The 27,184-nt window shown below is 56.7% G+C and overlaps 3 protein-coding genes across 3 annotated transcripts in view; all 3 read right to left on the minus strand.

Annotated features, from left to right (window-relative positions):
• LOC138238042 (E3 ubiquitin-protein ligase TRIM39-like) overlaps positions 1–27,184 on the minus strand; it is a 160,000-nt gene that overhangs the window by 82,458 nt on the left and 50,358 nt on the right. The gene's annotated exons all lie outside the window — the stretch shown is intronic.
• Positions 449–17,975, minus strand: LOC107076286 (mucin-22-like). The gene is made up of 13 exons (XM_069188227.1): positions 12,489–17,975; positions 10,573–10,795; positions 9,183–9,274; positions 8,960–9,092; positions 8,767–8,852; positions 8,543–8,675; positions 8,310–8,401; positions 8,076–8,193; positions 6,341–6,423; positions 4,817–4,949; positions 1,833–1,909; positions 1,592–1,701; positions 449–1,487 (listed from the first exon to the last, which is right to left on the minus strand). The coding sequence occupies exons 1-13, from the start codon at positions 17,973–17,975 to the stop codon at positions 1,436–1,438; spliced, it is 6,819 nt and encodes a 2,272-aa protein (XP_069044328.1). The 3' UTR covers positions 449–1,435.
• Positions 8,115–26,328, minus strand: LOC138238182 (mucin-22-like). The gene is made up of 10 exons (XM_069188228.1): positions 25,933–26,328; positions 19,954–20,950; positions 13,221–17,927; positions 10,573–10,795; positions 9,183–9,274; positions 8,960–9,092; positions 8,767–8,852; positions 8,543–8,675; positions 8,275–8,401; positions 8,115–8,193 (listed from the first exon to the last, which is right to left on the minus strand). Exons 2-10 carry the CDS (start codon positions 20,008–20,010, stop codon positions 8,115–8,117), a joined length of 5,637 nt encoding a protein of 1,878 aa, XP_069044329.1. The 5' UTR covers positions 20,011–20,950; positions 25,933–26,328.

Consider the following 27,184-nt stretch of genomic DNA (forward strand, 5'->3'; position numbering starts at 1 on the left):
GTCCTGCTGTGAGTGTCCCACACACACACACACAGGGCTCTGAGACTCGCTCATTTTCCCCCCCACCCGCTGTGTCTCTGGGCAGGGGCAGCACTGGCCTGGAGTTGGACGGACGTGAGTTCTCTGTTCACAGCTGGCGTTCCGGATGACGGCTGATTTGTGTGCAACATACCCCGCGGCTCTGTTACACCACACAGAGCAGCGTCCCGTGATCCCGACATGCCGGTCTGTGTTGTGTCGTCTGCACGGCGAGCAGGTCTGGGAACTCCACTGCTCGCTGCCTGCGCTGCTGTAGTCCAGTGACCGATCGATCGTCTCCAGGCAATCAGACTGCGAACAGCCCCCCTGCAGAGCCTTCAGCAGACCGCCTGGACACACGGTTCTCACTGCGTCCAGCACAACCGCCCGACTCGTATATAGTGCACACACCCTGGACACACAGCAGCGCTACTCATACCGAGTTTTATTCCATTTAAAAAAAAACGTAACCTCAGTTGTGTGATTTTTGTGAGGTGTGATTTGTGTGTTTTTCGTGAATGTCGGGATTTCTGTGATTCTTGTGAGTGTTGGGAGCTCGCAGAAAAGACATTGCTACGCAAGCAACAACTGCTGCTGCAGGCCGTATTGTTGTGCATCTGACCAACAGGCGTTGATGGGGTTTGATGACAGATGAGCTATGAGCGCCTCCTGCTCGCTGCGCCTCCTGTGGCCGGGCTCTGCTGCCCCCCGGTGGCCGCAGGCAGGCAGCGCGAGACCGCGGGGGACAGGGCTCCAACCTCATCGGTTTAATGACAGAAGGCATGCAGGACGCAGGGGCGGGACACCGGACAAACACAATTCGAGAAACCTGAGAAACCAGAGGCGCCAGTCCATAGAGACAGCACTCTGACAGCGTGTTGGAGTATTTGTGCAGTCTTCCTCAGTCTCTCCTGCTCTTCCTCAGTCTCTCCTGCTCTTCCTCAGTACCCCTGTGTCTTCCTCAGTCTCTCCTGCTCTTCCTCAGTCTCTCCTGCTCTTCCTCCGTCTCTCCTGCTCTTCCTTCGTCTCTCCTGCTCTTCCTCAGCCCCCCTGTGTCTTCCTCAGTCTCTCCTGCTCTTCCTCAGTCTCTCCTGCTCTTCCTCCGTCTCTCCTGCTCTTCCTCAGCCCCCCTGTGTCTTCCTCAGTCTCTCCTGCTCTTCCTCAGTACCCCTGTGTCTTCCTCAGTCTCTCCTGCTCTTCCTCAGTCTCTCCTACTCTTCCTCCGTCTCTCCTGCTCTTCCTTCGTCTCTCCTGCTCTTCCTCAGCCCCCCTGTGTCTTCCTCAGTCTCTCCAGCTCTTCCTCAGTCCCCCTGTGTCTTCCTCAGTCTCTCTGTCCTCCTCAGTCTCTCCTGCTCTTCCTCAGTCTTTCTGTCTTCCTCAGTCTCTCCTCCTCTTCCTCAGTCTCTCCCGCTCTTCCTCAGTCCCCCTGTGTCTTCCTCAGTTTGCTCCTCAGCTCCGAGACGTCCAGCCTGGGGACAGAGAGAGAGAGACCGAGATCAGTGCTGCTCCGCCGGTCCCAGGTCTCAGCACTGGTCCAAGCCCAGGAGCCGGGCTGGTACTCAGGATTCCCTACCCAGTGTTTCCCGGAGGGGTCCATTGTGGCGTCACTTCCTGCCAGGGTCCGTCCTGGAAATGCGTCCTCCGGCCACGACTGCCCGGCGAGCTGGGTTCCGCCCCCCCCATCTGGAAGTAGGGAAACGGAGGGTGATTGGTGTGCTGTGCGCTTCTGCTAGCGGGAGGGTGAGCGGGCCGGCGAGCGTGGCGAGGCCTCCCTGTCCCTGCCGGTCAGGCAGCAGTGTCCCCTGAGCACTGACCTGCTCAGTCTCCTCGCTCTGTCTCAGCAGCTCTCCTCTCTCGGTTCGTCTCAGAGCAGGGAACCCCGCTGGCAAGCCTGAGGAGGGGGGAACCACAGAGCTGAAGCACAGCCCCCCGGACACAGGAGAGACCCCCTCCAGCACACAGGAGAGACCCCCTCCAGCACACAGGAGAGACCCCCTCCAGCACACAGGAGAGACCCCCTCCAGCCCCCCGCACACAGGAGAGACCCCCTCCAGCACACAGGAGAGACCCCCTCCAGCCCCCCGCACACAGGAGAGACCCCCTCCAGCACACAGGAGAGACCCCCTCCAGCACACAGGAGAGACCCCCACCAGCCCCCCGCACACAGGAGAGACCCCCTCCAGCCCCCCGCACACAGGAGAGACCCCCTCCAGCACACAGGAGAGACCCCCTCCAGCCCCCCGCACACAGGAGAGACCCCCTCCAGCACACAGGAGAGACCCCCTCCAGCACACAGGAGAGACCCCCACCAGCCCCCCGCACACAGGAGAGACCCCCTCCAGCACACAGGAGAGACCCCCACCAGCCCCCCGCACACAGGAGAGACCCCCTCCAGCACACAGGAGAGACCCCCTCCAGCACACAGGAGAGACCCCCACCAGCCCCCCGCACACAGGAGAGACCCCCTCCAGCACACAGGAGAGACCCCCTCCAGCCCCCCGCACACAGGAGAGACCCCCTCCAGCACACAGGAGAGACCCCCACCAGCCCCCCGCACACAGGAGAGACCCCCTCCAGCACACAGGAGAGACCCCCACCAGCCCCCCGCACACAGGAGAGACCCCCTCCAGCACACAGGAGAGACCCCCTCCAGCACACAGGAGAGACCCCCACCAGCCCCCCGCACACAGGAGAGACCCCCTCCAGCACACAGGAGAGACCCCCACCAGCCCCCCGCACACAGGAGAGACCCCCTCCAGCACACAGGAGAGACCCCCTCCAGCCCCCCGCACACAGGAGAGACCCCCTCCAGCACACAGGAGAGACCCCCTCCAGCCCCCCGCACACAGGAGAGACCCCCTCCAGCACACAGGAGAGACCCCCACCAGCCCCCCGCACACAGGAGAGACCCCCTCCAGCCCCCCGGACACAGGAGAGACCCCCTCCAGCACACAGGAGAGACCCCCTCCAGCCCCCCGCACACAGGAGAGACCCCCTCCAGCCCCCCGCACACAGGAGAGACCCCCTCCAGCACACAGGAGAGACCCCCTCCAGCCCCCCGCACACAGGAGAGACCCCCTCCAGCACACAGGAGAGACCCCCTCCAGCCCCCCGCACACAGGAGAGACCCCCTCCAGCACACAGGAGAGACCCCCTCCAGCCCCCCGCACACAGGAGAGACCCCCTCCAGCACACAGGAGAGACCCCCTCCAGCACACAGGAGAGACCCCCACCAGCCCCCCGCACACAGGAGAGACCCCCTCCAGCACACAGGAGAGACCCCCTCCAGCCCCCCGCACACAGGAGAGACCCCCTCCAGCACACAGGAGAGACCCCCTCCAGCCCCCCGCACACAGGAGAGACCCCCTCCAGCACACAGGAGAGACCCCCTCCAGCCCCCCGCACACAGGAGAGACCCCCTCCAGCACACAGGAGAGACCCCCTCCAGCCCCCCGCACACAGGAGAGACCCCCTCCAGCACACAGGAGAGACCCCCTACTCTTACTGACGGTGTCCCGGGATCTGTACTGACCAGCAGACTGGACACCCCTACTCTTACTGACGGTGTCCCGGGGTCTGTACTGACCAGCGGACTGGACACCCCTACTCTTACTGACAGTGTCCTGGGATCTGTACTGACCAGCGGACTGGACACCCCTACTCTTACTGACGGTGTCCTGGGATCTGTACTGACCAGCGGACTGGACACCCCTACTCTTACTGACGGTGTCCTGGGATCTGTACTGACCAGTGGACTGGACACCCCTACTCTTACTGACGGTGTCCTGGGATCTGTACTGACCGGCGGACTGGACACCCCTACTCTTACTGACGGTGTCCTGGGATCTGTACTGACCGGCAGTCAGGACACCCCTACTCTTACTGACGGTGTCCTGGGATCTGTACTGACCAGCGGACTGGACACCCCTACTCTTACTGACGGTGTACTGGGATCTGTACTGACCAACGGACTGGACACCCCTACTCTTACTGACAGTGTCCTGGGATCTGTACTGACCAGCGGACTGGACACCCCTACTCTTACTGACGGTGTCCTGGGATCTGTACTGACCAGTCAGGACACCCCTACTCTTACTGACGGTGTCCCGGGATCTGTACTGACCAGCGGACTGGACACCCCTACTCTTACTGACGGTGTCCCGGGATCTGTACTGACCAGCGGACTGGACACCCCTACTCTTACTGACGGTGTCCCGGGATCTGTACTGACCAGCGGACTGGACACCCCTACTCTTACTGACGGTGTCCCGGGATCTGTACTGACCAGCGGACTGGACACCCCTACTCTTACTGACGGTGTCCCGGGATCTGTACTGACCAGCGGACTGGACACCCCTACTCTTACTGACGGTGTCCCGGGGTCTGTACTGACCAGCGGACTGGACACCCCTACTCTTACTGACGGTGTCCCGGGATCTGTACTGACCAGCGGACTGGACACCCCTACTCTTACTGACGGTGTCCCGGGGTCTGTACTGACCAGCGGACTGGACACCCCTACTCTTACTGACGGTGTCCTGGGATCTGTACTGACCAGCGGACTGGACACCCCTACTCTTACTGACGGTGTACTGGGATCTGTACTGACCAACGGACTGGACACCCCTACTCTTACTGACAGTGTCCTGGGATCTGTACTGACCAGTGGACTGGACACCCCTACTCTTACTGACAGTGTCCTGGGATCTGTACTGACCAGCGGACTGGACACCCCTACTCTTACTGAGGGTTTGTCTGCAGTTCTGCGCTGTCACTCCACTGACAGAGGGGAAGTTACCTGGCAGTCTCATGCCCATAGCTCCTGTGCTGCCCGGAGAAGCCCATTTTGCCTTCTCTTCCTGTTGACGTGTAGCTTCTAAACACGTCCCCCCAGCAGCACTTCCCCCTGAGTTTGGTTCCGCATCTCCAGCCTGCGTAGCAAAACACATATAAAGACGTTTTAATGTCCTCATCTGTACCGTACCCTGAGGCAGAAAGTCAGTGTGTCAGCAAACTGCCCTCAACGAACAGACAAGATTCTTGAGGTGTACCACAGTCTCATCGGAAGGAAATCAGAAAGAAACTTTACAGGAGCCAAAAGTTATGTATAAGAAAAGTAGGGTCAGTGAGTGATCAGTCAGTGTGTCAGTCAGTGTCAGTTTGTCAGTCAGTGAGTGATCAGACAGTGTCAGTGTGTCAGTCAGTGAGTGATCAGACACTGTCAGTGTGTCAGTCAGTGAGTGATCAGACAGTGTGTCAGTGTGTCGGTCAGTGAGTGGTCAGACAGTGTCAGTGTGTCAGTCAGTGAGTGATCAGACAGTGTGTCAGTGTGTCGGTCAGTGAGTGGTCAGACAGTGTCAGTGTGTCAGTCAGTGAGTGATCAGACAGTGTGTCAGTGTGTCAGTCAGTGAGTGATCAGACAGTGTGTCAGTGTGTCAGTCAGTGAGTGATCAGACAGTGTGTCAGTGTGTCGGTCAGTGAGTGGTCAGTCAGTGTGTCAATCGGTGAGTGGTCAGACAGTGTCAGTGTGTCAGTCAGTGAGTGATCAGACAGTGTCAGTGTGTCAGTCAGTGTCAGTGTGTCAGTCAGTGAGTGGTCCGACAGTGTCAGTGTGTCAGTCAGTGAGTGATCAGACAGTGTCAGTGTGTCAGTCAGTGAGTGACCAGACAGTGTCAGTGTGTCAGTCAGTGAGTGATCAGTCAGTGTCAGTGTGTCAGTCAGTGAGTGATCAGACAGTGTCAGTGTGTCAGTCAGTGAGTGATCAGACAGTGTCAGTGTGTCAGTCAGTGTCAGTGTGTCAGTCAGTGAGTGATCAGACAGTGTCAGTGTGTCAGTCAGTGTCAGTGTGTCAGTCAGTGAGTGGTCCGACAGTGTCAGTGTGTCAGTCAGTGAGTGATCAGACAGTGTCAGTGTGTCAGTCAGTGAGTGACCAGACAGTGTCAGTGTGTCAGTCAGTGAGTGATCAGTCAGTGTCAGTGTGTCAGTCAGTGAGTGATCAGACAGTGTCAGTGTGTCAGTCAGTGAGTGATCAGACAGTGTGTCAGTGTGTCAGTCAGTGAGTGATCAGACAGTGTCAGTGTGTCAGTCAGTGTCAGTGTGTCAGTCAGTGAGTGATCAGTCAGTGTCAGTGTGTCAGTCAGTGAGTGATCAGACAGTGTGTCAGTGTGTCAGTCAGTGAGTGGTCAGACAGTGTGTCAGTGTGTCAGACAGTGTCAGTGTGTCAGTCAGTGAGTGGTCAGAAAGTGTGTCACTCACTGTGTCAGTCAGTGAGTGATCACTCAGTGTGTCTCTGTTTATTATGATTCTGTTTTGGGGCACCAACCTGTCCCTGTTGTCCCTCTCCTCCGTCCCGCAGTCTCTGTCCTCTCTCTGTCTTCCTCAGGACAGGAAAGCCTGCTCCCAGACCTGTGAAGAAGCAGAGGCTCAGAGCAGCGCTGGGGCGGCCTGTCTCTCCGGCTCCGCCCCGTCGCCGACAGGGGGCGCCACTGAGGAACACAGAAACCCCATTCGAGCTTGATTGTCCCGAGGGGGAAAGGAGTTCTCACAGCACAGCACGGTGACAGACACACGTCACGGGAAGGGCAGAGGACACCCCAGTGTCGCGGGAGGGGAGACAAGAGACGAGGTGGTGACTCTGCATGGCTGAGGAGTGTGAACCTTTCCTGAGTCTGTGGGTTTTAGCCAGCAGCCAGGTCACCCTGCAGCTCACAGCTGGCAGCACCCTGGAGCCAGCAGGGGGCGCTCTCTCCCAGCTCCCAGCCCACTGGAGCCCAGCAGGGGGAGCCTGGCCAGTACCTGGAGGGGAGACTCCTGGGAGAGGGGTGAGTGGGGCCAGCAGGGGGCGCTCTCTCCCAGCTCCCAGCCCACTGGAGCCCAGCAGGGGGAGCCTGGCCAGTACCTGGAGGGGAGACTCCTGGGAGAGGGGTGAGTGGGGCCAGCAGGGGGCGCTCTCACCCTGTGGTCTGTGTGGGTCCTCATGCCCCAGTATAGTGACGGGGACACTAGACTGTAAACAGGCGCCGTCCTTCGGATGAGACGTCAAACCGAGGTCCTGACTCTCTGTGGTCATCAAAAATCCCAGGGTGTCTCTCGAGAAGAGTAGGGGTGTTACCCCGGTCTCCTGGCCAAATTTACCCCTGGTCTTTACCCATCATGGCCTCCTAATAACCCCCCTCTCTGAACTGGCTTCATCACTCTGCTCTCCTCCCCACTGAGAGCTGGTGTGTGTGAGAGGACTGGAGCATCATCCAGGTGGGGGGACACACTGGTGGGGGTGGAGGGGATACCCAATACCTGTAAAGTGCTTTGAGTGGAGTGTCCAGAAAAGCACTAAAGAAGTGTGAGGAATTATGATTATTATTATGATTATTATTATTACACCAGGGGGCCCAGAATTCGCAGTGGAGGGGGCGAGACACACACTGTCGGCCCTCTGTCTGTGAAGGGCGCTTCAGCGGATGTGCCTGTGCCCGATGAGTCTGGCACTCGTCTTCGCTCGTCCCCCCAGCCTGCGACGGCGCCCAGCCCTTGCCCTGCCCGAGCAGCACCTGCAGCAGTCAGTGAGGACTGAAGAGTGTCAAACAATACCAGAACCCTCCCTGCTGTTTGGACAACAGGCTGATTATGGGTCTTAACTGGACTGACGAACTCCCACACCACACCGTTAGACCATAATAGGGGCTCAGGGGCTCAGGGGCTCAGGGGCTGTGCCTGGGGCTGGAGGGTTCGAATCCCACAGCTGGCAGAGGAATCCTCCTCCCCTGGGCCCCTGAGCGAGGCCCCTGAACCCCAGATGCTCCAGGGGTGCTGTACAAATGTCTGACAATGCGCGCTGACCCCCAGCTCCTCTCTCCCTGTGTGTGTGTGTGTGTGTCTGTCTGTGTGTGTGAGTGTGTGTGTGTGTGCGTGCGTGCGTGCGTGCGTGCGTGCGTGCGTGCGTGTGTGTGTGTGTCTCCTAGAGAGCGAGCTGGGCCTGCGTCTGCTCCTGCTGTCCTCTGTGCCCCCCTCCCCGGTCTCCCCTGCGTGTTGTAAGAAGAAAGTGTGCCGTGCCGCAGTACCTGGGGCTCTCACGCCTGTTTCTCCAGCCCTCTGTGCTTTCACTTCCTGTCTTGGTGCAGCTTCGAAGTGTGTCCCCCCGCCAGCGCCGCTCCCTGTGACGGGTTCCCCCTGTCTCGTCTGGAAATGACCGAGAGCGGAGGCGTTGAGGGCCCTGGCTCCTGGACTCCTCAGGCACCCCTGAGACGGTCAGTCCCCCACCCTGAGCCGGCCAGTGTCCTGGCTGGCGGTCCTACCTCTTGGGACGGGCTCCCCCCCCTCTCTTCACCTCCTCTCAGTCTCTCTCCCCTCCCGGTCTTCCTCAGGACGGGAAGCCCCGCTCCCAGACCTGCGCACAACGCCAGGGCGACAGCACAGCAACTCTCAGACAGGGAGGGACAGGTCCCCCGGATGTTCGTCCGATGGCCTCCCCTATCTCCCCCTCCCCCCCCCGGCTCTCGGCCCCTTAGCCAGTGAGGGCGCCCCTTACCCGGCAGCCGGACGCCAATGGCCGCCACGCCCCCCGGGGGGGTCCGCGTCGGCCTCACTTCCTGCCGGGGTGCGGCTCCATAATCCCTCCCCTCGCCGGCCCGGCTCGCGGGCGTTGGTTCCGCCTCTCCTGCCTGAGAGAGGGACCCAGAAACTAGCGGTCAGTGACGAGGGTCCCGGGCGGTCAGCGGCTCCGTCGGTCGTCGCTCTGTCCGGCGTGCTGACCTGTCCCGGGGGTCTCTCCCCTCTCCCTCCGCCCTCTTCCGGCCCTCGCCCTGTCTTCCGCAGGACAGGAAGCCCGGCGCCTAGCCCTGCAGCAGGAACAGGAAAGAAGGGGGCACAGATAAGGTGTCTTCGGGGGACGCTCTCTGCCCTGTCTGTCTGTCTGTCTGTCTGATGGGCACTCAGCGGACCTTACCTGGCAGTCTGACGCCAATCCCTGCCACGCCCCCCCGCGGAGTCCATTTTGACCTCACTTCCTGTGTCGGCGCACCTTCTGAATGCTTCCCCCCGCCGCCTGCGCTGTCCGCCGATGGTTCCGCCCCGCCTGCCTGTGGACGAACAGGCGCCGTGACACCGCTCCGCGCCACGAGCGAGGCCGGCGTCCCAGCGAGCTCCTCTCACCCCTTCCGGGTACTGACCTGCTCCGGCGGCCCCCCTCCGCCCTCCGCCCCCTCTCTCGCCCTCTCTCCTCTCTCCGTCTTCCGCAGGGTGGGGACCCCACCTCCCAGGCCTGCGTGAGGAGGGAAGACATGCAGGGGAGTGAGACAGCGCCCCAGCACACACACACACACACAGACTGGCACTGTGCCCCAGGTTCGAATGCAGGGGGACCGACGCATGGAGCCCAACCCTGAGGATGGGGAGACGGACCAGCCCAGGGGAACATCCTGATGGCTACTCCTGCTTCTCCATCTTATCGCCCTGGCAACGGAACATGCCAGCAGCTACGTCACCCGGCAGCTCCCAGCAGGGGGCGCTCTCTCCCAGCTCCCAGCCCACTGGAGCCCAGCAGGGGGAGCCTGGCCAGTACCTGGAGGGGAGACTCCTGGGAGAGGGGTGAGTGGGGCCAGCAGGGGGCGCTCTCTCCCAGCTCCCAGCCCACTGGAGCCCAGCAGGGGGAGCCTGTCAGTACCTGGAGGGGAGACTCCTGGGAGAGGGGTGAGTGGGGCCAGCAGGGGGCGCTCTCTCCCAGCTCCCAGCCCACTGGAGCCCAGCAGGGGGAGCCTGGCCAGTACCTGGAGGGGAGACTCCTGGGAGAGGTGTGAGTGGGGCCAGCAGGGGGCGCTCTCTCCCTGCGCTCTGTGTGGTCCTGATGCCCCAGTCCAGTGATGGTGAGCTATAAAAGAGTAGGGCTGGACACTGACGGGGACACTGGACTGGAAGAAGGCTCCGTCCTTCAGATGAGACGTGAACCCGGGGTCCTGACTCTCTGTGGTCATGAACAATCCCGGGGTGTCTCTATAAAAGAGTCGGGGTGTTACCTGGTGTCCCCCTGGTCTTGAGCAGTCCTGGCCTCCTAGTAACCCCTAATGACCTCTGACCTGTCCTCCTCGCCCTGAGAGCTGCTGTGTGTGAGCGCACTGGTGGGGCTCCACACTGCTGCTGCTGGAGGGGATCCCCACCACCAGCGGGGCGCCCAGAAAGGCGCTATATAAGGGTAAGCTCTCCCTGCGGATATCCTCCCTGAGGCCCCTCGAGCTCACTGTCCTGAGTGACCGCAAGGGGCCTGGTCTGTGTCTGGAATGTGTCTTTCCGCAGACCCCAGCTGGCTCTCCAAGAGACAGACAGAGAGGGAGAGAGGAGCTGGGGGTCAGAGCGCAGGGGCGGCCATTTATACGGCGCCCCTGGAGCAGCTGGGGTTCAGGGGCCCAGTGGGGTCAGATTCCTCCGCCGGCCGCGGGATTCGAACCGGCAGCCCTCAAGCCACAGGCGCAGATCCGATTTTTTTTTGTCGGCAAGGAAGTTACTTCGCCACCGAGATCCAACCCCGTCCCGAGAACCTGGGGCTGCCACCAGGTGCCACCCTACCTGGCAGTCTGACTCCGATGGCGCCGAGCCCTCCCGGCCTGGGGCCGACTGTCCCCCGAAGTCCGTCCCGGGGGTCCGCGGGCCGGGGGGGCGTGGCGGCGGCGGGCGGTACCAGGCTGGGCTTCTGGACCAGGTCCCGCGGGGCCTGCGGTCTCCGGGCCCGCCTGTTCCTCAGGGCGATCCGGGATTTCTGGACGCTGAGGTCCAGAACGGGGGTCGTGACCTGGAAGCAAAAGGAGGAGAGGTTAGTGGGGGGCGGGGGTGGAGGGGGTTTCAATGTGCTCCCCGCCCCAGAAGTCGGGGTACAGCAGCCCCTGGGCTCTGAGCGTCGCAGTCGGTACTCCTGAGAGAGACCTCGGAGGGTCGGCCCTCCCCGCCGGTGGGCTCCGGCTCTGCGGTGTGTGTCCTGTCTCGTGCTCCTCTGAGTGAGGGGAGGGCTGTCACTCTTTCCCCTTCTCGGTTTTATCCTCCGACAAAACACAGACATGGTGCTCTTCATCCCACTCCTCCTCCTCCTCCCGGGCTGTTTCAGACCCGTCTCTAACGCGGGAGCAATAGGCCTTGTGTGTGAACAGCGGCCTGCTATATCAGAGTCAGTGTGACATTGCCATCAGTGTCAGTGTGATATTGACATCAGTGTCAGTATCAGTGTGATATTGACATCAGTATCAGTGTGATATTGACATCAGTATCAGTGTGATAATGACATCAGTGTCAGTATCAGAGTGATATTGACATCAGTGTCAGTATCAGTGTGATATTGACATCAGTATCAGTGTGATAATGACATCAGTGTCAGTATCAAAGTGATATTGACATCAGTATCAGAGTGATATTGACACCAGTATCATTGTGATATTGACATCAGAATCAGAGTGATATTGACATCAGTGTCAGTGTCAGAGTGATATTGACATCAGTATCAGTGTGATATTGACATCAGTGTCAGTGTCAGTGTGATATTGACATCAGTGTCAGTATCAGAGTGATATTGACACCAGTATCAGTGTGATATTGACATCAGTATCAGTGTGATATTGACATCAGTGTCAGTGTCAGTGTGATATTGACATCAGTGTCAGTGTCAGTGTGATATTGACATCAGTGTCAGTGTCAGTGTGATATTGACATCAGTGTCAGTGTCAGAGTGATAGTGACATCAGTATCAGTGTGATATTGACATCAGTGTCAGTGTCAGTGTGATATTGACATCAGTGTCAGTATCAGAGTGATATTGACACCAGTATCAGTGTGATATTGACATCAGTATCAGTGTGATATTGACATCAGTGTCAGTGTCAGTGTGATATTGACATCAGTGTCAGTATCAGAGTGATATTGACATCAGTGTCAGTATCAGAGTGATATTGACATCAGTATCAGTGTGATATTGACATCAGTGTCAGTATCAGAGTGATATTGACACCAGTATCAGAGTGATATTGACATCAGTGTCAGTATCAGAGTGATATTGACATCAGTGTCAGTATCAGAGTGATAGTGACACCAGTATCAGTGTGATATTGACATCAGTGTCAGTATCAGTGTGATATTGACATCAGTATCAGTGTGATATTGACATCAGTATCAGAGTGATATTGACACCAGTATCAGAGTGATATTGACACCAGTATCAGAGTGATATTGACACCAGTATCAGAGTGATATTGACACCAGTGTCAGTATCAGTGTGATATTGACACCAGTATCAGAGTGATATTGACATCAGTGTCAGTATCAGAGTGATATTGACACCAGTGTCAGTATCAGTGTGATATTGACACCAGTATCAGAGTGATATTGACACCAGTGTCAGTATCAGTGTGATATTGACACCAGTATCAGAGTGATATTGACACCAGTATGGAAGAGATGGCAGAGAGTGGGGAGGCGGAGGGCGGCGGCGTGGCTCTCACCTGGAGGTGTGCAGACAGAGGGGTGTGCATCACTGGGGTCACTGGGGTCACAGGGGGGACGAGTGGGGCCGGGCTGTCACACTGGACTTGGTCTAGCACACAGAGGCCTGGGGAGGGTTGAGAGGAGCTGGGCTCTGCTTCTGCTCCTGCCTCTGTTCGCTCTGTCTGTCTGCCTGCTGCAGGAGGATCTGACACTCCTCTGCCTGGGCCCTCGTCTGCTCCTGCTGCCATCTCTCCCTCCTCATCCCTCTGTCCCCTCTCTCCCTCTCCCTCTCCTCCCTCAGCCCTCTCTCCCTCCTCATCCCTCTCTCCCTCCTCATCCCTCTCTCCCCTCTCTCCCTCAGCCCTCTCTCCCTCATCCCTCTCTCCCTCCTCATCCCTCTCTTCCCTCTCTCCCTCTCCTCCCTCAGCCCTCTCTCCCTCCTCATCCCTCTCTCCCTCCTCATCCCTCTCTCCCCTCTCTCCCTCAGCCCTCTCTCCCTCATCCCTCTCTCCCTCCTCATCCCTCTCTCCCTCCTCATCCCTCTCTTCCCTCTCTCCCTCTCCTCCCTCAGCCCTCTCTCCCTCCTCATCCCTCTCTCCCCTCTCTCCCTCTCCCTCTCCCTCTCCTCCCTCATCCCTCTCTCCCTCCTCATCCCTCTCTCCCTCTCCTCCCTCATCCCTCTCTCCCTCCTCATCCCTCTCTCCCTCTCCTCCTTCATCCCTCTCTCCCTCCTCTCCCTCATCCCTCACAATCTCTCCTTCACAACCTCCCTCATCCTTCTCTCTGTCTCTTGCTGGTCCCACAGCCTTGTAGGTGATGGACTCAGGTCCTGTGGTCAGGAGGTCTTGACCAGTCTGTACTGATCCTTGTTCATCCTCAGTGATGGACTCAGGTCCTGTGGTCAGGAGGTCTTGACCAGTCTGTACTGATCCTTGTTCATCCTCAGTGATGGACTCAGGCCCTGTGGTCAGGAGGTCTTGACCAGTCTGTACTGATCCTTGTTCATCCTCAGTGATGGACTCAGGTCCTGTGGTCAGGAGGTCTTGACCAGTCTGTACTGATCCTTGTTCATCCTCAGTGATGGACTCAGGCCCTGTGGTCAGGAGGTCTTGACCAGTCTGTACTGATCCTTGTTCATCCTCAGTGGACTCAGGTCCTGTGGTCAGGAGGTCATGACCAGTCTGTACTGATCCTTGTTCGTCCTCAGTGGACTCAGGTCCTGTGGTCAGGAGGTCTTGACCAGTCTGTACTGATCCTTGTTCGTCCTCAGTGATGGACTCAGGCCCTGTGGTCAGGAGGTCTTGACCAGTCTGTACTGATCCTTGTTCCTCCTCGGTGATGGACTCAGGTCCTGTGGTCAGGAGGTCTTGACCAGTCTGTACTGATCCTTGTTCGTCCTCAGTGATGGACTCAGGCCCTGTGGTCAGGAGGTCTTGACCAGTCTGTACTGATCCTTGTTCCTCCTCGGTGATGGACTCAGGTCCTGTGGTCAGGAGGTCTTGACCAGTCTGTACTGATCCTTGTTCGTCCTCAGTGATGGACTCAGGACCTGTGGTCAGGAGGTCTTGACCAGTCTGTACTGATCCTTGTTCCTCCTCAGTGATGGACACAGGTCCTGTGGTCAGGAGGTCTTGACCAGTCTGTACTGATCCTTGTTCGTCTTCAGTGATGGACTCAGGTCCTGTGGTCAGGAGGTCTTGACCAGTCTGTACTGATCCTTGTTCGTCCTCAGTGATGGACTCAGGTCCTGTAGTCAGGAGGTCTTGACCAGTCTGTACTGATCCTTGTTTGTCCTCAGTGATGGACTCAGGCCCTGTGGTCAGGAGGTCTTGACCAGTCTGTACTGATTCTTGTTCCTCCTCGATGATGGACTCAGGTCCTGTGGTCAGGAGGTCTTGACCAGTCTGTACCGATCCTTGTTCATCCTCAGTGATGGACTCAGGCCCTGTGGTCAGGAGGTCTTGACCAGTCTGTACTGATCCTTGTTCGTCCTCAATGATGGACTCAGGCCCTGTGGTCAGGAGGTCTTGACCAGTCTGTACTGATCCTTGTTCGTCCTCCGTGATGGACTCAGGTCCTGTGGTCAGGATGTCTTGACCAGTCTGTACTGATCCTTGTTCGTCCTCAGTGGACTCAGGTCCTGTGGTCAGGAGGTCTTGACCAGTCTGTACTGATCCTTGTTCGTCCTCAGTGGACTCAGGTCCTGTGGTCAGGAGGTCTTGACCAGTCTGTACTGATCCTTGTTCGTCCTCAGTGATGGACTCAGGTCCTGTGGTCAGGAGGTCTTGATCATTCTGTACCGATCCTTGTTCATCCTCAGTGATGGACTCAGGTCCTGTGGTCAGGAGGTCTTGACCAGTCTGTACTGATTGTTGTTCTTCCTCAGTGATGGACTCAGGCCCTGTGGTCAGGAGGTCTTGACCAGTCTGTACTGATCCTTGTTCGTCCTCAGTGATGGACTCAGGTCCTGTGGTCAGGAGGTCTTGACCAGTCTGTACTGATCCTTGTTCATCCTCAGTGGACTCAGGTCCTGTGGTCAGGAGGTCTTGACCAGTCTGTACTGATTCTTGTTCCTCCTCGATGATGGACTCAGGTCCTGTGGTCAGGAGGTCTTGACCAGTCTGTACTGATTCTTGTTCTTCCTCGATGATGGACTCAGGTCCTGTGGTCAGGAGGTCTTGACCAGTCTGTACTGATCTTTGTTCATCCTCAGTGGACTCAGGTCCTGTGGTCAGGAGGTCTTGACCAGTCTGTACTGATCCTTGTTCATCCTCATTGGACTCAGGTCCTGTGGTCAGGAGGTCTTGACCAGTCTGTACTGATTCTTGTTCCTCCTCGATGATGGACTCAGGTCCTGTGGTCAGGAGGTCTTGACCAGTCTGTACCGATCCTTGTTCATCCTCAGTGATGGACTCAGGCCCTGTGGTCAGGAGGTCTTGACCAGTCTGTACTGATCCTTGTTCGTCCTCAGTGATGGACTCAGGCCCTGTGGTCAGGAGGTCTTGACCAGTCTGTACTGATCCTTGTTCGTCCTCGGTGATGGACTCAGGCCCTGTGGTCAGGAGGTCTTGACCAGTCTGTACTGATCCTTGTTCGTCCTCGGTGATGGACTCAGGTCCTGTGGTCAGGAGGTCTTGACCAGTCTGTACTGATTGTTGTTCTTCCTCAGTGATGGACTCAGGCCCTGTGGTCAGGAGGTCTTGACCAGTCTGTACTGATCCTTGTTCGTCCTCAGTGATGGACTCAGGTCCTGTGGTCAGGAGGTCTTGACCAGTCTGTACTGATCCTTGTTCATCCTCAGTGGACTCAGGTCCTGTGGTCAGGAGGTCTTGACCAGTCTGTACTGATTCTTGTTCCTCCTCAGTGATGGACTCAGGCCCTGTGGTCAGGAGGTCTTGACCAGTCTGTACTGATCCTTGTTCCTCCTCGGTGATGGACTCAGGTCCTGTGGTCAGGAGGTCTTGACCAGTCTGTACTGATACTTGTTCGTCCTCAGTGATGGACTCAGATCCTGTGGTCAGGAGGTATTGACCAGTCTGTACTGATCCTTGTTCGTCCTCAGTGGACTCAGGTCCTGTTGTCAGGAGGTCTTGACCAGTCTGTACCGATTCTTGTTCCTCCTCGGTGATGGACTCAGGTCCTGTGGTCAGGAGGTCTTGATCAGTCTGTACCGATCCTTGATTATCCTCAGTGATGGACTCAGGTCCTGTGGTCAGGAGGTCTTGACCAGTCTGTACTGATCTTTGTTCATCCTCAGTGGACTCAGGTTCTGTGGTCAGGAGGTCTTGACCAGTCTGTACCAATCCTTGTTCATCCTCAGTGATGGACTCAGCTCCTGTGGTCAGGAGGTCTTGCCCAGTCTTTACTGATCCTTGTTCGTTCTCAGTGATGGACTCAGGCCCTGTGGTCAGGAGGTCTTGACCAGTCTGTACTGATCCTTGTTCGTCCTCAGTGATGGACTCAGGTCCTGTGGTCAGGAGGTCTTGACCAGTCTGTACTGATTCTTGTTCCTCCTCAGTGATGGACTCAGGTCCTGTGGTCAGGAGGTCTTGACCAGTCTGTACTGATCCTTGTTCGTCCTCAGTGATGGACTCAGGTCCTGTGGTCAGGAGGTCTTGACCAGTCTGTACTGATCCTTGTTCGTCCTCAGTGATGGACTCAGGTCCTGTGGTCAGGAGGTCTTGCTGATCTGCAGATTCCAGGACAATGGTGTCTCTGTTGTCCAATGTGGTGTCCAGTCCAGTGGTGTTCGTGGTGTCCAGTGTGGTGTCCTCTCCAGTGGTGTCCCTGGTGTCTCTTGCTTGTCCTGGTTCTCCTAGATCTGGGCAGAGAGGAGGGGGCTCTGTAGACTGCCGAAGATCTTCTTCCTCTTCCTCCTCATCTCTGGGTCCTGCAGTGAGAGTCAGACTGACCACAGCCCCCTCAGAGCTCTGTGTGTGTCCGACGGTCTCTGGAGGCAGGTCTGGACGGAGTGACCGAATGACCACAGCCCCCTCAGAGCTCTGTGTGTGTCCGACGGTCTCGGGAGGCAGGTCTGGACGGAGTGACCGAATGACCACAGCCCCCTCAGAGCTCTGTGTGTGTCCGACGGTCTCTGGAGTGTCTTCTCTGGGCTCTGGAGGGTGGTCTGGAATGAGGGTCCAGCTGATCACAGCTCTCTGAGAGCTCTGCGTGGGTCTGGAGGTGACTAGTCTCTCTGTGCTGGACACTACACTGGGATCTGTCCAGAGGGACAGGCTGACCTCAGCCTCCTCTGTCCCCGGTGTGGGCTCTGGACTCTCGGTACTGACGGGGCGATCTGGGGTGACGGGCTGTGTGCGGGGGTCCCCGCGGGTCACTGCTCTGGCCAGGACCGTGCTGACCGGACCATCGAGGGTGCCAGCAGCCGGGGAGTGGGCGGTTTCCCCTGCGGTCCGAATCGGTTCTGGAGCCCCGGCTCTCTCCTCCGGGCCGGGCGGGGTCCGGGGTCTCCCAGCAGGCCCTGCGTTGTCGTGGGCGGAGTCATTTTTCTCAGTTGACCCCGCCCATACTGCGTGCCCCGCCCCTCTACGCTCCGAAGCTCCTCCCCCAGCCCCTCCCCCACGGCCCTCCCAGCCTGCTAAGCAGCTTCGGCGTTGCCTGGCAACGTGGCCGCCGCCCCCCTCAGGCCCCGGCGGGACTTGGCCGTCCCACAGGACTCCATGGCGACTGCTCCTGTCTCCTCTGTGAGGCCGGGAGAGCCGGACTCTCCGAGGGGCCCCGGCCCCGGGCGTGTCCTCGGGGGGCCCGCCCTCACTCCCCGGGAACGCCCCCTCGGCTTCCTGTCCGGCGTTGCCTTGGAGACCGGGGGCAGATGCGGCTTCCTGCGGGGAGTCCGGGTCACTTCCTGCATCCTGTGACGAGGGCGGAGCCGGCTCGCCGGGCTCGAGAGTGGGGCTCGTCCCCAACAGCCGCCCGAGGAAGTTCACAACGTAGGCCTGGGGCAAGGAGAGAGAGAGGAGAGACTGGAGGAGCACTGAGCTCATGACACAGACAGAGGGACAGGAGAGGAGAGGAGACACACACTCACACTGACACACACACTGACACACACACACTGACACACTCACACTGACACACACTCACACTGACACACTCACACTGACACACACTCACACTGACACACACTCACTGACACTGACACACACACTGACACACACTCACACTGACACACACACTGACACACACTGACACTGACACACACTGACACTGACACACACACTGACACACACACACTGACACACTCACACTGACACACACACACTGACACACACACTCACACTGACTGATACACACACACACTCACACACTGAAACACACTCACTAATAGTCGCTTGATGAAGTTCACAACGTGAGGCAAGGAGAGAGAGAGGAGAGGCTGGAGGAGCACTGAGCTCATGACACAGACAGAGAGACAGGAGAGGAGAGGAGACACACACTCACACTGACACACACACTGACACACACACACTGACACACTCACACTGACACACACTCACACTGACACACACTCACTGACACTGACACACACACTGACACACACTCACACTGACACACACACTGACACACACTGACACTGACACACACACTGACACACACACACTGACACACTCACACTGACACACACACTGACACACACACTCACACTGACTGATACACACACACACTCACACACTGAAACACACTCACTAATAGTCGCTTGATGAAGTTCACAACGTGAGGCAAGGAGAGAGAGAGGAGAGACTGGAGGAGCACTGAGCTCATGACACAGACAGAGAGACAGGAGAGGAGAGGAGACACACACACTCACACACACACACACACAGACACACACACACTGACACACACTGACACTGACACACACACTGACACACACACACTGACACACACACTGACACACTGACACACACTCACTAATAGTCGCTTGATGAAGTTCACAACGTGAGGCAAGGAGAGAGAGGAGAGGCTGGAGGAGCACTGAGCTCATGACACAGACAGAGAGACAGGAGAGGAGAGGAGACACACACTCACACACACACATACACACTGACACACACTCACTAATAGTCGCTTGATGAAGTTCACAACGTGAGGCAAGGAGAGAGAGAGGAGAGACTGGAGGAGCACTGAGCTCATGACACAGACAGAGAGACAGGAGAGGAGAGGAGAGGAGACACACACACTGACACTGACACACACACTGACACACACTCACTAATAGTCGCTTGATGAAGTTCACAACGTGAGGCAAGGAGAGAGAGAGGAGAGGCTGGAGGAGCACTGAGCTCATGACACAGACAGAGAGACAGGAGAGGAGAGGAGACACACACACTCACACACACACACACACACTGACACACACTCACACTGACACACACACACACTCACAGTGACACAAACTCACAGTGACACACACTCACAGTGACACACACACTCACACTGACACACACACACACACGCAGTGACAGGCAGGCAGGACGTGACAGTGTGAGTCCTGCTCACAGACGCAGCCCAGCCCCAGGCCACAGTGAAACACACACACACACACGCACGCACGCGCAGTGACAGGCAGGCAGGACGTGACAGTGTGAGTCCTGCTCACAGACGCAGCCCAGCCCCAGGCCACAGTGACACACACACACACGCACACACGCACGCGCAGTGACAGGCAGGCAGGACGTGACAGTGTGAGTCCTGCTCACAGACGCAACCCCAGGCCACAGTGACACACACACACACACGCACGCACGCGCAGTGACAGGCAGGCAGGACGTGACAGTGTGAGTCGTGCTCACAGACGCAACCCCAGGCCACAGTGAAACACACACAAACACACACACACACGCACGCACGCGCAGTGACAGGCAGGCAGGACGTGCTCACAGACGCAGCCCCAGAGACGGCTCGCTGGCCGAAGGGGTGGGGATGGGCGCCCCGGTCGACCTGAACCCCACACAGACTCACCAGCATGGCCCACAGAGCCTGTCGCGCACGAGCTGCAGGCCCAGGGCAGCGGTCCATACCCGCCCCAGCGCCGGGTCAGAACTCCGGGCCCGCCCCAGGCGGTCCAGAGATGAGGCTCAGACAGCTGTGCCCAGTGAGCACAGTCACACCCTCTCCCACAGCGGGAGGGCGCTGTAGCCCTGCTCTAGACTGTCTGTGTCTGTCTGTCTGTCTGACCGTCTGCGTCTGTCTGACCGTCTGTCTGTCTGACCGTCTGTCTGTGTCTGTCTGTCTGTCTGTCTGTCTGTGTCTGTCTGACCGTCTGACCGTCTGTCTGTCTGACCGTCTGCGTCTGTCTGTCTGTGTCTGTCTGACCGTCTGTCTGACTGTCTGTCTGTCTGACCGTCTGTCTGACCGTCTGTCTGTCTGTCTTTCTGTCTGTCTGTCTGACTGTGTCTGTCTGACTGTCTGTCTGTATCTCTCTGTCTGTCTGTCTCTTTGTGTCTCTGTCTGTCTGACTGTCTGTCTGTCTGTCTGACTGTGTCTCTGTCTGACTGACTGTCTGTGTGTCTGTCTCTGTATGACTGACTGTGTGTCTATCTTTGTCTGTCTGTCTCTGTCTGTCTCTCTTTGTCTGTCTATCCTCCTGTCTCTACTGTACGTCTGTCCTCCTAGCTTTCTCTGTGTCTCTCTAATAGTCTTTCTCTGTCCTCTCTGTCTTTCTGCCTGTCTCTTTAACAGTCTTTCTCTGTCTCTCTCTCTCTGTCTCACTGCCCGTCTCTGTATCTATCGGTCACCTGCCTGCCTGTCTCTCTGTCTCTTTCGTCACCAGTCTGACTTCAGAACTCTTCAGCAGTGAAATCCCGGCTCCGCAGAAGTTCTCTCCCAGACGTCTCTCGGAATCGCGAGGCAGATGAGCCGGGGAGGAGGAGGAGGAGAGAGGAAGAGGCAGCCTGAAACCGCCCGTCAGCAGAGGCGCAGCAAAGGGTGTGCAGGTCGTACAGTTCAGGAAGAGGAGCTGAGAGAGAGGAGAGAGGGGGGGGGGGGAGGAGAGAGAGGGGGGAGAGAGAGGAGAGAGGAGAGTGAGAGGAGAAAGGAGAGAGAGAGGGGAGTGTGGGGAGAGAGGGGGGAGAAAGAGAGGGGGGAGAGTGAGAGGAGAGAGAGGAGAGTGTGGGGAGAGAAAGGAGAGAGAGGGGAGAAGAGGGGAGAGAGAGTGGAGAGAGAGAGGAGAGGGGAGAGAGGAGAGGGGAGAGAGAGGAGAGAGGAGAGAGAGGGGGGAGAGTGAGGGGAGAGTGAGGGGAGAGAGGAGAGAGAGGGGAGAGAGTGGGGAGAGAAAGGAGAGAGAGGGGAGAGAGAGGGGAGAGTGAGGGGAGAGTGAGGGGGGAGAGAAGGGAGGGAGAGAGGAGAGAGGGGGGAGAGGGGGGAGAAAGGAGGGAGAGAGGGGAGACATTGGGGGACACAGGGAGAAAGATTGGGGGACACAGAGAGAGAGATTGGGGGACACAGGGAGAGAGATTGGGGGGGCAGGGAGAGAGACTGGGGGACACAGAGAGACAGATTGGGGGACACAGAGAGACAGAGATTGGGGGACACAGAGAGAGAGAGATTGGGGGACACAGGGAGAGAGATTGGTGGGCAGGGAGAGAGACTGGAGGACACAGGGAGAGAGACTGGGGGACACAGAGAGAGAGAGATTGGGGGACACAGGGAGAGAGAGATTGGTGGGCAGGGAGAGAGACTGGGGGACACAGAGAGAGAGAGATTGGGGGGCAGGGAGAGAGACTGGGGGACACAGAGAGAGAGAGATTGGGGGACACAGGGAGAGAGATTGGTGGGCAGGGAGAGAGACTGGAGGACACAGGGAGAGAGACTGGGGGACACAGAGAGAGAGAGATTGGGGGAAACAGAAAGAGAGATTGTGGGGCAGAGAGAGAGATTGGGGACACAGGGAGAGAGACTGGGGAGGCAGGAAAAGAGATTGGGGGACACAGGGAGAGAGATTGGGGGACACAGGGAGAGATACTGGGGGACACAGAGTGAGAGAGACTTGGGGACACAGAGAGAGAGATTGGGGGTCAGAGAGAGAGATTGGGGGACACAGAGAGAGAGATTGGGGGACACAGAGAGAGAGATTGGGGGGCAGGAACAGAGATTAGGGGACACAGAGAGAGAGATTGGGGGTCAGGGAGAGAGATTGGGGACACAGGGAGAGAGTGACTGGGGGACACAGGGAGAGAGACTGGGGGGCAGGGAGAGAGATTGGGGGTCAGAGAGAGAGATTGGGGACACAGGGAGAGAGAGACCGGGGGACACAGGGAGAGAGACTGGGGGACACAGAGTAAGAGATTGGGGGGCAGGGAGAGAGATTGGGGGACACAGAGTGAGAGATTGGGGGGCAGGGAGAGAGATTGGGGGACACAGAGTGAGAGATTGGGGGGCAGGAACAGAGATTAGGGGACACAGAGAGAGATTGGGGGTCAGGGAGAGAGATTGGGGACACAGGGAGAGAGAGACTGGGGGACACAGGGAGAGATACTGGGGGACACAGAGTGAGAGAGATTGGGGGACACAGAGAGAGAGATTGGGGGTCAGAGAGAGAGATTAGGGACACAGCGAGAGAGAGACTGGGGGACACAGAGAGAGATTGGGGGGCAGGAACAGAGATTAGGGGACACAGAGAGAGAGATTGGGGGTCAGAGAGAGAAATTGGGGACACAGGGAGAGAGATTGGGGGACACAGGGAGAGAGACTGGGGGACACAGAGTGAGAGAGATTGGGGGACACAGGGAGAGAGATTGGGGGGCAGGGAGAGAGATTGGGGGACACAGAGTGAGAGAGACTGGGGGACACAGGGAGAGAGAGATTGGGGGACACAGAGTGAGAGAGATTGGGGGACACAGGGAGAGAGAGATTGGGGGACACAGAGTGAGAGAGATTGGGGGACACAGGGAGAGAGATTGGGGGACACACAGAGAGAGAGAGATTGGGGGACACAGAGTGAGAGAGATTGGGGGACACAGGGAGAGAGAGATTGGGGGACACAGAGTGAGAGAGATTGGGGGACACAGGGAGAGAGATTGGGGGACACACAGAGAGAGAGATTGGGGGACACAGGGAGAGAGATTGGGGGACACAGAGAGAGAGATTGGGGGGCAGGGAGAGAGATTGGGGGACACAGAGAGAGGGAGAGAGAGGCAGTCTAGCCCATGACCCCTGTTGCCAGGCAACAGTGTGGGTGGAAGTAGAATTTCAGTCATCATGCTGACAGCTTCACCACAAGCTTTCAAAACTTCCTTCTGACAGAGACCAGCAGAGCCGGCAGAGCACCGCTGACCAGAGCAGAGCTCAGAGAGAGAGAGTGTGTGTGTGTGTGTTAGTGTGTGTTAGTGTGTGTCCCTGTGGATAACAATGTGTTTGTCAGTGTGTGTCCCTGTGCATAACAGTGTGTGTGACAGTGTGTGTCAGAATGTGTGTCACTGTGCACAACAGTGTGTGTGTCAGTGTGTGTCACTGTGCATGATTGTGTGTGTCAGTGTGTGTCACTGTGCATGACAGTGTGTGTGTGTGTGTTTGTGTCAGTGTGTGTGACACTGAGCATGACAGTGTGTGTGTCACTGTGCATGTCAGTGTGTGCCCATGTGTGTGTCAGTGTGTGTTTCAGTGTGTGTCATGGTGTATGACAGTGTGTGTCAGAGTGTGTTTGTATGACACCAACTGACACATTGATGTACACATATTGACACACAGTGACACACACACGGTGATCCACAGTGACACACACACTGACACACAAACTGTCATGCTCAGTGACACACACTACCACACACTGTCATGCTCATTGACACACACACTGTCATGCACAGTGACACAAACACTGACACACACACCATCATGCACAGTAACACACACACATACATACATACACAGACACACACACTGTCACACACACACACTGTCATGACCAGTGACACACACACTGACAAACACACAATGTCATGCACAGTGACACACACACTGACACACACACCGTCATGGACAGTAACACACACACATACACACACTGTCACACACACACACTGTCATGCACACTGACACACACACGCTCTCATGCACACTGACACACACACACAATCATGCACAGTGACACGCACACTGAGACACACACACACACAATCATGCACAGTGACACACACACACTGTCATGCACAGTGACATGCACACTGAGACAGACACACTCTCTCATGCACAGTGACACACACACTGAGACACACACACTGAGACACACATGCTCTCATGCACAGTGACACACACACTGACACACACACTCTCTCATGCACAGTGACACACACACTGACATACACACTCTCATGCACAGTGACACACACACTGAGACACACATGCTCTCATGCACAGTGACACACACACTGTCATGCACACTGACACACACACACAATCATGCACAGTGACACACACACTGTCATGCACAGTGACACACACACTGACACACACACACACACAATCATGCACACTGACACACACACACTGACACACACACACAATCATGCACAGTGACACACACACTGTCATGCACAATGACACGCACACTGACACACACACACAATCATGCACAGTGACACACACACTGACATACACACTCTCATGCACAGTGACACACACACGCTCTCATGCACAGTGACACACACACTGTTATGCACACTGACACACACACACTCTCATGCACAGTGACACACACACTGACATACACACTCTCATGCACAGTGACACACACACTGAGACACACACACTCTCATGCACAGTGACACACACACTGACACACACACTGTCATGCACAGTGACACACACACTGACACACACACACTGCGATGCACACTGACACACGCACGCTCTCATGCACAGTGACACACACACACTGCGATGCACACTGACACACGCACGCTCTCATGCACAGTGACACACACACACTGCGATGCACACTGACACACGCACGCTCTCATGCACAGTGTTATACTAACGCCCTACAGTGACACTCATAAATTTGTCACTTTATGTGGTGTTAAACGTTCTTAACCTCAAGCATGACTTAGACAGGATACTGCGCTCAAACCAAAATAACACTCACTGACTGGAAAATAATAACCAATTCAGCTCAGAGCAAAGTCAGTCCAGTCCAGCCTGGAGAGTCTCAGACTGCTCTGTCTGTGTCAGTGGAGTCTTATTATAATCCCAGTTCAGAACTCATCCAGCTCCCAGTCCAGTCAGACCAGTCCAGCCTGGAGAGTCTCAGACTGCTCTGTCAGTGCCAGTGGAGTCTGATTATAATCCCAGTTCAGAACTCATCCAGCTCCCAGTCCAGTCAGTCCAGTCCAGCCTGGAGAGTCTCAGACTGCTCTGTCAGTGTCAGTGGAGTCTGATTATAATCCCAGTTCAGAACTCATCCAGCTCCCAGTTCAGTCAGTCCAGTCCAGCCTGGAGAGTCTCAAACTGCTCTGTCAGTGTCAGTGGAGTCTGATGATAATCCCAGTTCAGAACTCATCCAGCTCCCAGTCCAGTCAGTCCAGTCCAGCCTGGAGAGTCTCAAACTGCTCTATCAGCGTCAGTGGAGTCTGATGATAATCCCAGTTCAGAACTCATCCAGCTCCAAGTCCAGTCAGTCCAGTCCAGCCTGGAGAGTCTCAGACTGCTCTGTCAGTGTCAGTGGAGTCTGATTCTAATCCCAGTTCAGAACTCATCCAGCTCCCAGTCCAGTCAGTCCAGTCCAGCCTGGAGAGTCTCAGACTGCTCTGTCAGTGTCAGTGGAGTCTGATTATAATCCCAGTTCAGAACTCATCCAGCTCCCAGTCCAGTCAGTCCAGTCCAGCCTGGAGAGTCTCAGACTGCTCTGTCAGTGTCAGTGGAGTCTGATTATAATCCCAGTTCAGAACTCTTCCAGCTCCCAGTCCAATCAGCCCAGTAATAGACTTTGATCAATTAAAGACTTACTTGCTCTGGAGGTCTGCTGGCCGAATTCTCTTGATTTGGTTCTGTGCCAGTCCTCTTCCTCACCGCCCTCCTCTTCCTCCTTCTCCTTCCCATGACAGGAGCTCTGCACGGGGAGTTCCCAGCACCTCTTGCAGCGGTCGGTGTGCACGGGCTCTCAACCTGGCAAAACTTCCCTTCTGTAACCGCGGCCAGGTCCAAATGAGGAAGGAGGTCTTCATCACGAAGAAACATCCCCACTGCTCACTAAGTCTTAAAGAGACAGGAGCCCCAGAGTCTCTTATAAAAGCCAGTGCAGGTGTGTACAGAGACAGGAGCCCCAGAGTCTCTTATAAAAGCCAGTGCAGGTGTGTACAGAGACAGGAGCCCCAGAGTCTCTTATAAAAGCCAGTGCAGGTGTGTACAGAGACAGGAGCCCCAGAGTCTCTTATAAAAGCCAGTGCAGGTATGTACAGAGACAGGAGCCCCAGAGTCTCTTATAAAAGCAGGTGCAGGTGTGTACAGAGACAGGAGCCCCAGAGTCTCTTATAAAAGCAGGTGCAGGTGTGTACAGAGACAGGAGCCCCAGAGTCTCTTATAAAAGCCAGTGCAGGTGTGTACAGAGACAGGAGCCCCAGAGTCTCTTATAAAAGCAGGTGCAGGTGTGTACAGAGACAGGAGCCCCAGAGTCTCTTATAAAAGCCAGTGCAGGTGTGTACAGAGACAGGAGCCCCAGAGTCTCTTATAAAAGCCAGTGCAGGTGTGTACAGAGACAGGAGCCCCAGAGTCTCTTATAAAAGCCAGTGCAGGTGTGTACAGAGACAGGAGCCCCAGAGTCTCTTATAAAAGCCAGTGCAGGTGTGTACAGAGACAGGAGCCCCAGAGTCTCTTATAAAAGCAGGTGCAGGTGTGTACAGAGACAGGAGCCCCAGAGTCTCTTATAAAAGCAGGCGCAGGTGTGTACAGAGACAGGAGCCCCAGAGTCTCTTATAAAAGCCAGTGCAGGTGTGTACAGAGACAGGAGCCCCAAAGTCTCTTATAAAAGCAGGCGCAGGTGTGTACAGAGACAGGAGCCCCAGAGTCTCTTATAAAAGCCAGTGCAGGTGTGTACAGAGACAGGAGCCCCAGAGTCTCTTATAAAAGCCAGTGCAGGTGTGTACAGAGACAGGAGCCCCAGAGTCTCTTATAAAAGCAGGCGCAGGTGTGTACAGAGACAGGAGCCCCAGAGTCTCTTATAAAAGCAGGTGCAGGTGTGTACAGAGACAGGAGCCCCAGA

The sequence above is a fragment of the Lepisosteus oculatus genome, chromosome 4 (genome assembly GCF_040954835.1).
Source record: "Lepisosteus oculatus isolate fLepOcu1 chromosome 4, fLepOcu1.hap2, whole genome shotgun sequence".
Lineage (NCBI taxonomy): Eukaryota > Metazoa > Chordata > Actinopteri > Semionotiformes > Lepisosteidae > Lepisosteus > Lepisosteus oculatus.